Here is an 11,650-nt window from a genome sequence, read left to right as displayed (position 1 = left end):
CCCACGGGAGGGGCTCTCCCTGCCAGGGTTGCCCAGGCAGCTCCACGAGGGAACAGCAGTGCCCAGCAGGCTGGAGAGGCCGTGGCTGATGAGGATGGGAGGGTGGATGTCATGGCAGGGGCTCTGGAGGAGGCTGGGAACAGGGAACACATCCAGAGCTGAGCCATCACCAGGGCCTGGAGCAGCCCAGGGTGTGCAGGAGGCAGGACTGCAGAGCTTCACACGGGCTCCTCTGCCCCCACGGGAGGGGCTCCAGACTGCATCCCAGTGACTCCAGACTGCATCCCAGGGACTCCAGACTGCATCCCAGGGACCCCAGACTGCATCCCAGGGACTCCAAACTCCATCCCAGGGACTCCAGACTGCATCCCAGGGGCTGCCAAACTCCTGGCTGGGGCTGCTTCTCCTGCTTCGGAGTCTGCAACCCCAAAAAGCCCCAGAATGGGGCTGCAGCAAGGGACCAGAGCTGTGCCAGAGCCCAGGGGATGGGCACTGCCCCAGCTGCAGCCCTGGCACTGGAGGCAGGCACAGAGTGAGATTTCCAGCCAGCCCCAGCCAGGAGGGGCTCTCAGCTCCCAAAAAGGGCCAAGGTGGGGTGGGGGGTCGGGCTCCTGGGCCAGGGACAGGCCAAGGGGAATGGTCACACCAGGGCTGGGTTTTAGGGAACATTTCTCTGCTAAAAGCGTGGCCCAGCACTGGATCATGCCCATGGCAGTGCTGGAGTCACCATCCCTGGGGAGGGTCCCTCACCCTGTCCCCCCTGCACCCCCAAGGAAAGAATGCAGCTCTGCAAAAGCCAGGCAGGAGCAGAGCAGAAAAAGAGCACTTTGGTGTTATTTTCTTTTCTGGCCCATTTTGAATTAATTAAGGAATGTGATCTAAACTATAAATACCCTCCCTCACGTATGATTTATGGCCTGTTTGTTCTGGATTGGTATGTGCTTAATCTCTAATTGTGAGCCCACCATCTGTTTTTATTGATCTGCTTGCCAGCAGAGTTATTGCTCTCCTTGGCCTTATAAGGGAAAATTAGGTATGTGCAGAGGGAGCCAGGGCGGGCTGCCCTGACGTCAGCCCTGCCTGCTCAGGCTGTGCTTCCCAGCCTTCTCCAGGCTCCCTCCCCGTGTGAAACTGCAGCCCAGGGCCCCCAGAGCCCCCTTATCTGCTGTGAAAAACGCCACTCACTCCTGCTTAAATGTTTAAAGTTTAATAGCAATAAAATGGTTGTAAAAATGGCAATATAATTAGAGAGATAAAAATGTGGACAATCAAAAATGAATTAGGATTTAGGACAATATGAGACAATAAAAACAAAGAGTTACAGACAGTCTGGGTATCTCTTTCTGGGCAAAATAAGCCCAAAAAAGGACCCATGTTAACAGAGGATTAACCCTTAAAAACCACAGCCTGTTGCACATTCATACACCTCATCCATGATGCATAAATTCCATTCAAACACAGGATTCTGTCTGGTCACTGTCAACTTCTTCCTCTGAATCCTGAGATGAGAAAGGTGAGAAGAAGTTTGTTTCTTCTGATAACGGAGCAATAAATTCTTTTTCTCTGAAAGATTCAGGTGTCCTGTGGCTGCTATCTTGCTGCGAGTTCTTTCTTTAAAAAAAAAGTATCTTAAAAGCATAGTTTCTATTTGAAAATTATGTTATAACCTAAACCTGTATTTAACACGCTACTTAAGGAAATTAACACAGCATCACTTTCTAACATCACACATGCAATATTCATTTTAATACTTGCGAAAAGCCAACAATAAAATCTGCATTTTTCACATCTGCAGAGCCCCTCAGCCCATCCCAGCTCCTGGCACCCCTCCCTTCCCTGCCCACACTGGGATTGCTCTCCAGGGGGAAGGAATGGTGAGAAGAGGAGGCTGGCGTGGCTTTGGTGTGTTTGGCTGTAAATCAGGATTCTGCCAGCCCAGCCCCAGTGCTGCCCGTGCTGGGAGTGTCTCCATGAGAAAAGAGGGTTTGTTCAGGGCCCTGGAGGGCTGGGCTGTGTCACTGAGGGCACAGATACCAGAGCCCAGCCCGTGCCCATGGCCAGGGCAGGCAGGGAGGGCAGGGGCTCCCAGGAGCAGCTGGAGGGCTAAAGGGACGTTCTGAGGTTTAAATGAATGTTTTCAGGTTTAAATGGATGTTCTGAGGTTTAAATGAATGTTTTCAGCTTTAAATGGATGTTCTGAGGTTTAAATGAATGTTTTCAGCCAGGCAGGGAGGGCAGGGGCTCCCAGGAGCGGCTGGAGGACTAAAGGGACGTTCTGAGGTTTAAATGGATGTTTTGATGTTTAAATGGACGTCTAAATGGATGTTTTCAGCTTTAAATGGATGTTCTGAGGTTTAAATGGATGTTCTGAGTTTCAAATGGACGTTTTGAGGATTAAATGAACGTTTTGATGTTTAAATGGGCGTTCTGAGGTTTAAAGGATGTGAAGGAAGCAGTGCCATTTATCTGCAGAGCTGGGGAGCAGAGAAAGGCACTGGCAGTGCCCCAAAGGGAAGGGAAGGGCTCTCTGTCCCCATCACAGCCGGTCCCAGCGGGGCCAGGGGACCCCTCTGGCCCCCAGACCCCCCTGGGCTGTGCTGGGAGCCCCAGAGGGGTGGCTGAGGCTCCCTGGGGCTCTGCAGGCACCCAGAGCTGCCTGGCACAGCCGGTGGGGACAGGGCGATGCCCAGGACCCCCAGTGCCTGCCCGGGGTCTGTGGGGACACCCAGGAGATTCAGGGACAGAGTGGGGACGCCCCTCCCCGTGCCCTGGGAGCCCGGGGCTGGGGTCACACGGAGCCCTGGCTCTGCCTTTGTGTCTCCACCACAAAATGCCTCAAACGCGTTTGCAGCCAGGAAGGAGCTGCTGTCATTGCTCAGTCTCCACAACCTCCCTGGTTATTATTTTAAGCCATTTCCCTGATTTCAGGGCCTGGCCTGGAGATCCCCATTCCCAGACTGACTGATGCCTGTGATGACAGGATTTCTGCTGTTGGGCAAATGAATTTCCCATGGGATTGTGGCCTAATATATAAATATAAAACTGACACATTTTGACTGGGCTGAAAGGAAAATAGCTCCAGCTCACAGGAGATAAGGCTTGCAGGAGATAAGGCAGCAGCTGGAGTGTGAATTGCAGTGAGGATCCCACTTTTCCCACAGATCCTGCTGATGTTTGCTGGCCTGGCTGTGCAAGCCCTTGAGAAACATCAGCAGCGTTGAGGCAGCCTTTGGTTCTGCTCCATCTCAGCCTCACCTGCCTGATCCTGGGCACAGCACGGGCCTGGAGGGGGAAGAGGGAGCTCTGTGTGCTCAGAATTCACCCAGGGATCTGCCTGGAGCTGTGGGAAGGCTGGCGGTGAGGATGGGGGGCAGCGCCAGCCCTGGACAGGGCAGGGAGGAGATGGACAAACAGCCAAGGACCAGCTGGACGGGAGGGATGGGGATCTCTGTGCCCTCCCCCAGGAGGGAGCCAGGCTGAAAGCACCTGGGCAGTGGCATTGCCAGGGCTCTGGGCAGTGGCATTGCCAGGACTCTGGGCAGTGGCATTGCCAGAGCTCTGGGCAGTGGAATCCCCAGGGCTCTGGGCAGTGGCATTCCCATGGCTCTGGGCAGTGGCATTCCCAGGGCTCTGGGCAGTGGAATCCCCATGGCTCTGGGCAGGGCTGTGCTCTGGGAGCTGCCTTGTGAGGAGCAGGAGGAGCAGAGCCTGGCTGGGGTGGCCCTGTGCCCAGACACCAGGCTGTGACACCAGGCTGTGGCCAGGCTGTATTTGGAGGGTGATCTCAGAGCCCTGGAGCTGTTTGCTCACACATCACAACTGAGGGTGTTTGATCCTGACCTCAGCACTTATAAATAACCCAGCTGGGGCCATGCAGACACCCAAACAAATGGTCCCTCTCCTCCTCTCCTCTCCTCTCCTCTCCTCTCCTCTCCTCTCCTCGATGATAAAATCCTGAGGAATGTGTTGAGGGCCGTGCAGGGCCAAGGCTGGGGCACACACACACACACACACACACACAAGTGTGGGGGCTGGAATGAGCAGCAGGATTTACCTGCACTCTGAGCCCCAGGCATGGCCAGAGCCCTCGGCCTGTTCCTGTGCCCTGGTAGAGCCATCCCATCCATCCATCATCCATCCATCCATCATCCATCCATCCATCTATCCATCATCCATCCATCATCCATCCATCCATCTATCCATCATCCATCCATCATCCATCCATCCATCTATCCATCATCCATCCATCATCCATCCATCCATCTATCCATCATCCATCCATCATCCATCCATCCATCTATCCATCATCCATCCATCATCCATCCATCCATCTATCCATCATCCATCCATCATCCATCCATCCATCTATCCATCATCCATCCATCATCCATCCATCCATCTATCCATCATCCATCCATCATCCATCCATCCATCTATCCATCATCCATCCATCATCCATCCATCCATCTATCCATCATCCATCCATCATCCATCCATCCATCTATCCATCATCCATCCATCATCCATCCATCCATCTATCCATCATCCATCCATCATCCATCCATCCATCTATCCATCATCCATCCATCATCCATCCATCCATCTATCCATCATCCATCCATCATCCATCCATCCATCTATCCATCATCCATCCATCATCCATCCATCCATCTATCCATCATCCATCCATCATCCATCCATCCATCTATCCATCATCCATCCATCATCCATCCATCCATCTATCCATCATCCATCCATCATCCATCCATCCATCTATCCATCATCCATCCATCATCCATCCATCCATCTATCCATCATCCATCCATCATCCATCCATCCATCTATCCATCATCCATCCATCATCCATCCATCCATCTATCCATCATCCATCCATCATCCATCCATCCATCTATCCATCATCCATCCATCATCCATCCATCCATCTATCCATCATCCATCCATCATCCATCCATCCATCTATCCATCATCCATCCATCATCCATCCATCCATCTATCCATCATCCATCCATCATCCATCCATCCATCTATCCATCATCCATCCATCATCCATCCATCCATCTATCCATCATCCATCCATCATCCATCCATCCATCTATCCATCATCCATCCATCATCCATCCATCCATCTATCCATCATCCATCCATCATCCATCCATCCATCTATCCATCATCCATCCATCATCCATCCATCCATCTATCCATCATCCATCCATCATCCATCCATCCATCTATCCATCATCCATCCATCATCCATCCATCCATCTATCCATCATCCATCCATCATCCATCCATCCATCCTCCATCCATCCATCATCCATCCATCAGCCATCCATCCATCATCCATCCATCCTCCCTCCATCCATCCATCCATCCATCCATCCGAGCCCGTTCGGGGCAGCAGCCATGTGTAAATCCCAGCGGGAATGCTGGCCGGCAGGGAATTCCCACGAGGATCAGGATGGGAGGCCTGGGAAGGGCGTGAGTGCCCCCAGCTCCAGCCAGGGCACTGCGGTGGGTGGCACAGCCTGCCCAGGGCAGTGCCCGGCTGCCCCGGCTCTCTCCGGCAGAGTCGCTGCTGTCCCCCCGTGCCTGGGGATGGCATCAGCTGCTCACTGCTGGGTGCGGGTGAGGAGCTGGACGCTCTCCCATCCCCTGCGCCCTGCAGGGGTGGAAATCAGAGATGCCACATTAAAACCGAGCTCTTCACGCATTTCCAGCCTCGAGTCCCCGGGGCCGGCGGGTCGGGAGCTCCTGTCCCCAGGGCCGTGTCCTGCTGCCACCCGGACACAGTCCCCGGGACACGGCCCCGGCTCGCTCCCGGCTCGCTGAGCCGGATCCCGCCCCGGCCCGGCCATTCCTGGCCGTGATTCTTCAAGCAGGAGCTGGGGGTTCCCACAAGAGGCTCCCTGCTCATCGCAGCTTGGCGCTATTTACACATTTTAACAATCCAGGACATCAGCCTGCACTAACTGCTGACCACATCGCTTTATTAACGTTTACTTTTTATTAATTGGCACCCAGCCCTGTGAGCCATCCCTGGCATGCCTGGGTACCCTGTGGAGGCCCTGAGCCATTCCTGGTGTGCCCGTGCCCAGCCCCTGGGAGCTCTGCTCCTGCTGTGCTGCAGGGCTGGCATGGGTGGGAGGTGACCCCACCCGGGACAGTGTGTTTGGGGTGGCAGAGGCTCTCCTGCTGCAGCCAGAGGGTTCCCCGTGGCCTCCAACCCTCCCGTGGATGACACAGAAACACCAAATGTTCCCATTCCACATTAAAGGGGCCCATCCTGGTGACCCCAGCCCAGTGACACCAAACCTTCCAAATTCACGTTAAAAGGGTCCATCCTGGTGATCCCATTGGGGAATCTCCTCCGTGTCCAGCCCCACGCCAGCCCTAGGCTGGGGACAGAGCAAAGATCTCAACCCGAAATGTGGGGTGCCCCCGAGCTGTCACTGCACCCACAGCCTGTGGCAGGGCTTTGCCACCGGATCCGGTCTGCTTTGATCCAGTCTGATCCCATCTGATCTGTTCTGATCCAGTCTGTTGTGCCCCGCTCTGCCGTGCCCTCTCTGCCCCGAGGGGACGCTGCAGAGCGGCGCTGCCGCTCCGGCGGCCGCAGCCCGGCCGGGGGTCCCCGTGCCCGTGGCCGGGGGGCACAGGGGGTGTCCCCGGGGCGGCTAGGCGCTCTGGAAGCCCCACACCTCCAGGAGCTGCACCTGGAAGTTCTCCCGGCAGAGCGGGGGGTTGCCGAAGGTCTCGCAGCGCTCCGTGTGTCCCCGCAGCAGGCTGGCGTCCAGGGACAGCGCCTGGCCGCCCCCTCCTCCTGCGGGAGCAGCGCAGGCTCGGCCGCGCTCCCGGCCGTGCCAGCCCGGCCCGGGCCCCGCGGCACGAGGGAGGGCGGCCAGGGGCGCTCCGGGCCAGGGCAGCGACCCCGGCAGGGCTGGGCTCGGGGGTCCCCTGGGGCTCCGGGAGGAGCCCCCCGGGCTGGGCAAGGGGAGCTGCCCTCGCCTGCCCGGCCTGGAGCCCGATATCCCCGGGGAGCTGCTGGGAGCCGGCAGGGACCCCCTTATCGATAGGGACCCCCCCTTATCGATAGGGACCCTCTTATCGATAGGGACCCCCCCTATCAACAGAGATCCCCCCTTATCAATGGGGACCCCCTTATCGATAGGGACCCCCCTTATCAATGGGGATCCCCCCTTATCAATAGGGACCCCCTTATCAATGGGGACCCCCCATCAATAGGGATCCTCCCTTTTCAATAGGGATCTCTGTTACTGACATCAATCCCTCCTTACCAATATCGATATCCCGTGCCGATATCGATCCCCCGTGCCGATATCGATCCCCCTTACCGATGACGATGCCGTCCCGGGAGCCGGACATGAACATGGAGGCCGTTCTGGAGGGCAGCAGGAAGTGCCTGATGGCCAGGAACGGGGACAGGCGGGCTCTGCTCGGCGGCGAGGGCACGGCCAGGCGCTGGGGGCTGCGGCTGCCCGGGGAGGAGCCGAGCGGGGGCTCGGCAGCGGGGGAAGGCGAGCGCTGCCGGCAGCGCGGCGCGGCCTTGGCCAGCTCCGGCTGCCGGATCAGCACCCACTCGTACCTCTCTGCCTCGGGGCGCACCTGGCAGCGGGCACCCCTGTGAGCCGGGCACCGCGCCCGCCGGGCAAGGCGCTGCTGCTGCGGCAGGGCTGGGCAGGGCCGGGCTGTCCTGGCAGGGCCACGCAGGGACGGAGCCAGACACACACCGCGACTTACAGTGAACACAAAGCACTCCCCCGTCCCGAAAAAGGCCGGCGTGCCTCCGCTCTTCTTCCTCTCGGCCCAGTCGGAGGAGAGGAAGGCCCCACACACCTGGGGAGAGAGCACAGGGAGCTCAGGGCATGGATCAGCCTCGCCGTGGCCTCTCTGCCCCTCGGCCTCTCCTCCTGTTCCCAGCACCCCGGCTGAGCTGTGTCCTGCTGCCCGAGGAGTTTGTTCTGCCCGGGAGCTGGGACAGAGCCAGGCGGGGCAGGACAGGGAGCACCTGGCCCTTGGGGGCTGCCTTCTGCTCGGCGGCGAGGGCACGGCCAGGCGCTGGGGGCTGCGGCTGCCCGGGGAGGAGCCGAGCGGGGGCTCGGCAGCGGGGGAAGGCGAGCGCTGCCGGCAGCGCGGCGCGGCCTTGGCCAGCCCCGGCTGCCGTATCAGCACCCACTCGTACCTCTCTGCCTCGGGGCGCACCTGGCAGCGGGCACCCCTGTGAGCCGGGCACCGCGCCCGCCGGGCAAGGCGCTGCTGCTGCGGCAGGGCTGGGGCGGGCAGGGCTGTCCTGGCAGGGACACGGAGGGACAGAGCCAGACACACACCGTGACTTACAGTGAACACAAAGCACTCCCCCGTCCCGAAAAAGGCCGGCGTGCCTCCGCTCTTCTTCCTCTCGGCCCAGTCGGAGGAGAGGAAGGCCCCACACACCTGGGGAGAGAGCACAGGGAGCTCAGGGCATGGATCAGCCTCGCCGTGGCCTCTCTGCCCCTCGGCCTCTCCTCCTGTTCCCAGCACCCCGGCTGAGCTGTGTCCTGCTGCCCGAGGTGCAGTTTGTTCTGCCCAGGAGCTGGGCAGAGCCGGGGTGGGGCAGGACAGGGAGCACCCGGCCCGTGGGGGCTCCCAGAGGTGCCAGTGGGGTCACCCAGCCTGTGCCCGTCCCCAGCCCTGCCTGGGACACGCTCACCTCCCCCTCGGTGGTTTTGATGAGCAGCACCGTGGGTTCGTAGCCCTCACAGCACGTGTAGAACCTGCAGAGATGGACAGGGTGGGCTCGGGGGCAGCTGCAGCCCTGGGCAGGCTGTGCTGGCTGTCCCTGGTGGCTCACAGCGTGCCTGGCACAGTGTGGCACACGGGACATCCCTGCCTGGCACACCCACAGGGCTCCCTGTGCCCCGGGCAGTGCCCAGCTGTTGGTGGCCACCTGGGCCAGCCTCTGTCCCCACCCTGAGCGCACTCAGGAGCCCCAGCCGAGCCCGGGAGGGTCCCCAGCAGCCCCAGAGGTGGCCCCGGTCACTCGTGCTGCTCCTCTCTCCAGCACCAAGCCCTGCCCAGGTCCCCCCGGGGCAGGGCAGGCGTCACCTCTGCAGGCTGCAGCCGTCCTCGGAGGTGGAGAAGAGCAGCAGCGGGGGGAAGAGCGAGAAGCGCTCGGGGATCCAGGACCAGACGAGGCGCATCTCCTGCGCCGTGACAGTGCTGGAGCTGAACTTCTGCATGTCCACGGCCAGGGGGAAGGACGGCCTGCAGGGCAGGGGCATCAGCCGGGCTGGGCCTTTTGTGCTTTTTGGGGCACAGCCGTGTCCCCTGACAGGGTCCCCAGGGCTGCGAGGGCCCAGCACAGCCACAGCTGGGAGGTTCCTGCAGCTCCCCCAGGGGTTCCCCACAGGAGCTCCCGTTTTGCCAGCTCAGCCCCAGGGCTGGGAAGGGCAGAGCTCTCTCACCTTCTCTGCACCACGGTGATGCCCCTCTCCACCAAGGCCTTCCTGTTGGCCATGTGGAGCAGCCAGATCTCCTTGCGGGAGAAGAGGCGGATGCCAAAGGCTCTCTCCAGGAGCTTGTCCACGGTCACGTGCTCGGCGATGTTCCTGGCGAAAGCCTGCAGCTCCGCCTTGACGTCGCAGCCCTGCGGCGCGGCCGGGCCGGCCGAGAGCCTGAACTGCTTCAGCAGGGCCAGGGCGATGCGGTACAGCACCTTCTGGCCCTCCAGCAGGAACACGTCCAGCACGCGCGCGGCGTAGGCGAAGGGCAGCCCGGGGAAGAGCCACGACAGCCACTCCGAGTAGACCTCGAGGACGTTGTCGGCGGCGCCGGCGATGAGCTTGTGCGCCGCCGGGCAGTGCTTGCTGGCCAGGTCCCCGAAGGTCATGCAGGAGGCCTGGTGGGCCAGGAAGGACTGGTCGATGTAGGCGGCGTGGGGCGCGTTGCTGGCGATGAGGCGCGAGAGGCTCTCGAAGCACTGGGCCTCGTCCTCGCTGTAGTGCAGCAGCAGCGCCGCCAGCGCCGGCAGCAGCGGGCTGTGCGTGATGTCGGGGAACAGGGCGCCCACGCACACCAGGATCTTCCTCAGGGCCGTGACCCCGCGCGGGCTGAGGCAGTAGGTGGGCACGGGGCAGCCCTCCAGGAACTCGGGCAGGGGGTGCGAGCTCACGCCGGGGGTCCCGAAGAGCCGGCCGGCCACGTCCCGGTACACGAGCGCGTCGGGGGTGACGAGGCGGCAGGAGACCCGCTGGATGAGCCGCGGGTAGAGCCGGGCCCGGCCCGCGTGGCTCCCGGCCCAGCAGCCCTCCCTGGCCAGCCGCTTCAGCTCCTTCGGGGGCCGGCCCAGCACGTCCCGCGGGATCTGCGCCGGCCCCTGCGGCTCCGGCATCCTGGCCCAGTCCACGAAGGGCCCGCGGCCCCGGCACGGGGAGGTGTCGATGTCCCACGTGTCAGCCTCGGACGTGACCACGATGGTGACCGGGGATGAGCCGAGCACCTCTGCGGGACAGAGAGCTTTTACTGATCGCCTCTCGCCGCCCCGCCAGCAGCGTTCCGCCTGCCTCGGGGCGCTCTGAGGTCTCACAGCCGCGTCCTGCGTTTCTTTGCTCTCCCCGCAAAGGGAAGCGTTTCGGGCTTTGCCCTCTCCCGCTGCCATCAGCTCCGGGCCCCGCAGAAGTGGGGGGCCAGGTCCCGGCTGGTGTCAGGGCTGCTCCTCACACCGTGAGGGGCTTTTCGGCCCTCGCAAAGCCCCCAGCCCGAGGCAGGGCTCGGGCAGCGCCGCCCGGCGCTGGGAAGAGCAGGGGCTGAGCTCCGCCTAGAGAGACGGGAGCGGCATTTCCCCGGGGCTGCGGAGAGCTGGAGCGAGCCCTGCCCGGGGCTGGCAGCTGTCCCCGCCTGGGTGAGCCCTGCTGGGCGCTCGTCATCCCCCGGGGATAGCGCCAATTAGCACTCATTAACTCTCGGATGTTTGCATCGTGCCCGTGCCCAGCTGCTGGGGGTCAGGGATGGATTCGCACTGGCCAAGGGGACACGGGGGACAGCCCGTGGTGGCCCATCGGGAGGGTCCTGACGCCCGGCTCTGGCTCTCCGGCTCAGTCTGGCGCTTGCCCAGGGCCAGCAGGAGCAGCGGCTCGGGCTCAGCCCGCTCAGGGCAGGAGCTGCTGCACCCGGAGCCGCTCGGGCCGGCTCCTGTCCCGGCCACAGCCTGGCCCAGCACAGTCACGGGGCTCCTGGCCCCAGAAACCGGGCTGAGACAGCACCGGGGCTCGCAGGGGCTGTTTGCTCCCCGAATTCACCTCGTCCTCTCTCGGGGCGCTGCCTGCCCGGGCACCGAGGAGCAGCAGCCCGAGCCCCCAGCGCGGAGCCCCGGGGGCTCCTGGCCCCAGAAACCGGGCTGAGACAGCACCGGGGCTCGCAGGGGCTGTTTGCTCCCCGAATTCACCTCGTCCTCTCTCGGGGCGCTGCCTGCCCGGGCACCGAGGAGCAGCAGCCCGAGCCCCCAGCGCGGAGCCCCGGCCCGGGGGCTGACCGGCGGCTCCGGCTCTGCCCGCCCGGGCCAGCCGGGGGCTGGGGCAGGAACGCGGCTGTGCCGCAGCCCCGCGGCCCGGCCCGGCGGGGGACACAGGGTGAG

The 11,650-nt window shown here is 61.6% G+C and overlaps 1 protein-coding gene across 1 annotated transcript; it reads right to left on the bottom strand.

Annotated features, from left to right (window-relative positions):
- Positions 1-5,991: 5,991 nt before the first annotated feature.
- LOC120498264 (TBC1 domain family member 24-like) lies at positions 5,992-11,372 on the bottom strand. The gene is made up of 6 exons (XM_039700783.1): positions 9,483-11,372; positions 9,124-9,282; positions 8,729-8,792; positions 8,377-8,472; positions 7,374-7,644; positions 5,992-6,841 (listed from the first exon to the last, which is right to left on the bottom strand). The coding sequence occupies exons 1-6, from the start codon at positions 10,673-10,675 to the stop codon at positions 6,696-6,698; spliced, it is 1,929 nt and encodes a 642-aa protein (XP_039556717.1). The 5' UTR covers positions 10,676-11,372; the 3' UTR covers positions 5,992-6,695.
- Positions 11,373-11,650: the final 278 nt, after the last annotated feature.

The sequence above is a fragment of the Passer montanus genome, unplaced genomic scaffold, assembly GCF_014805655.1.
Source record: "Passer montanus isolate IOZ18808 unplaced genomic scaffold, ASM1480565v1 scaffold144, whole genome shotgun sequence".
In the NCBI taxonomy this organism is placed as follows: Eukaryota; Metazoa; Chordata; class Aves; order Passeriformes; family Passeridae; genus Passer; species Passer montanus.
The sequence above is the reverse complement of the archived record's forward strand: the minus strand, read 5'-3'. Positions and strand labels throughout refer to the sequence as shown.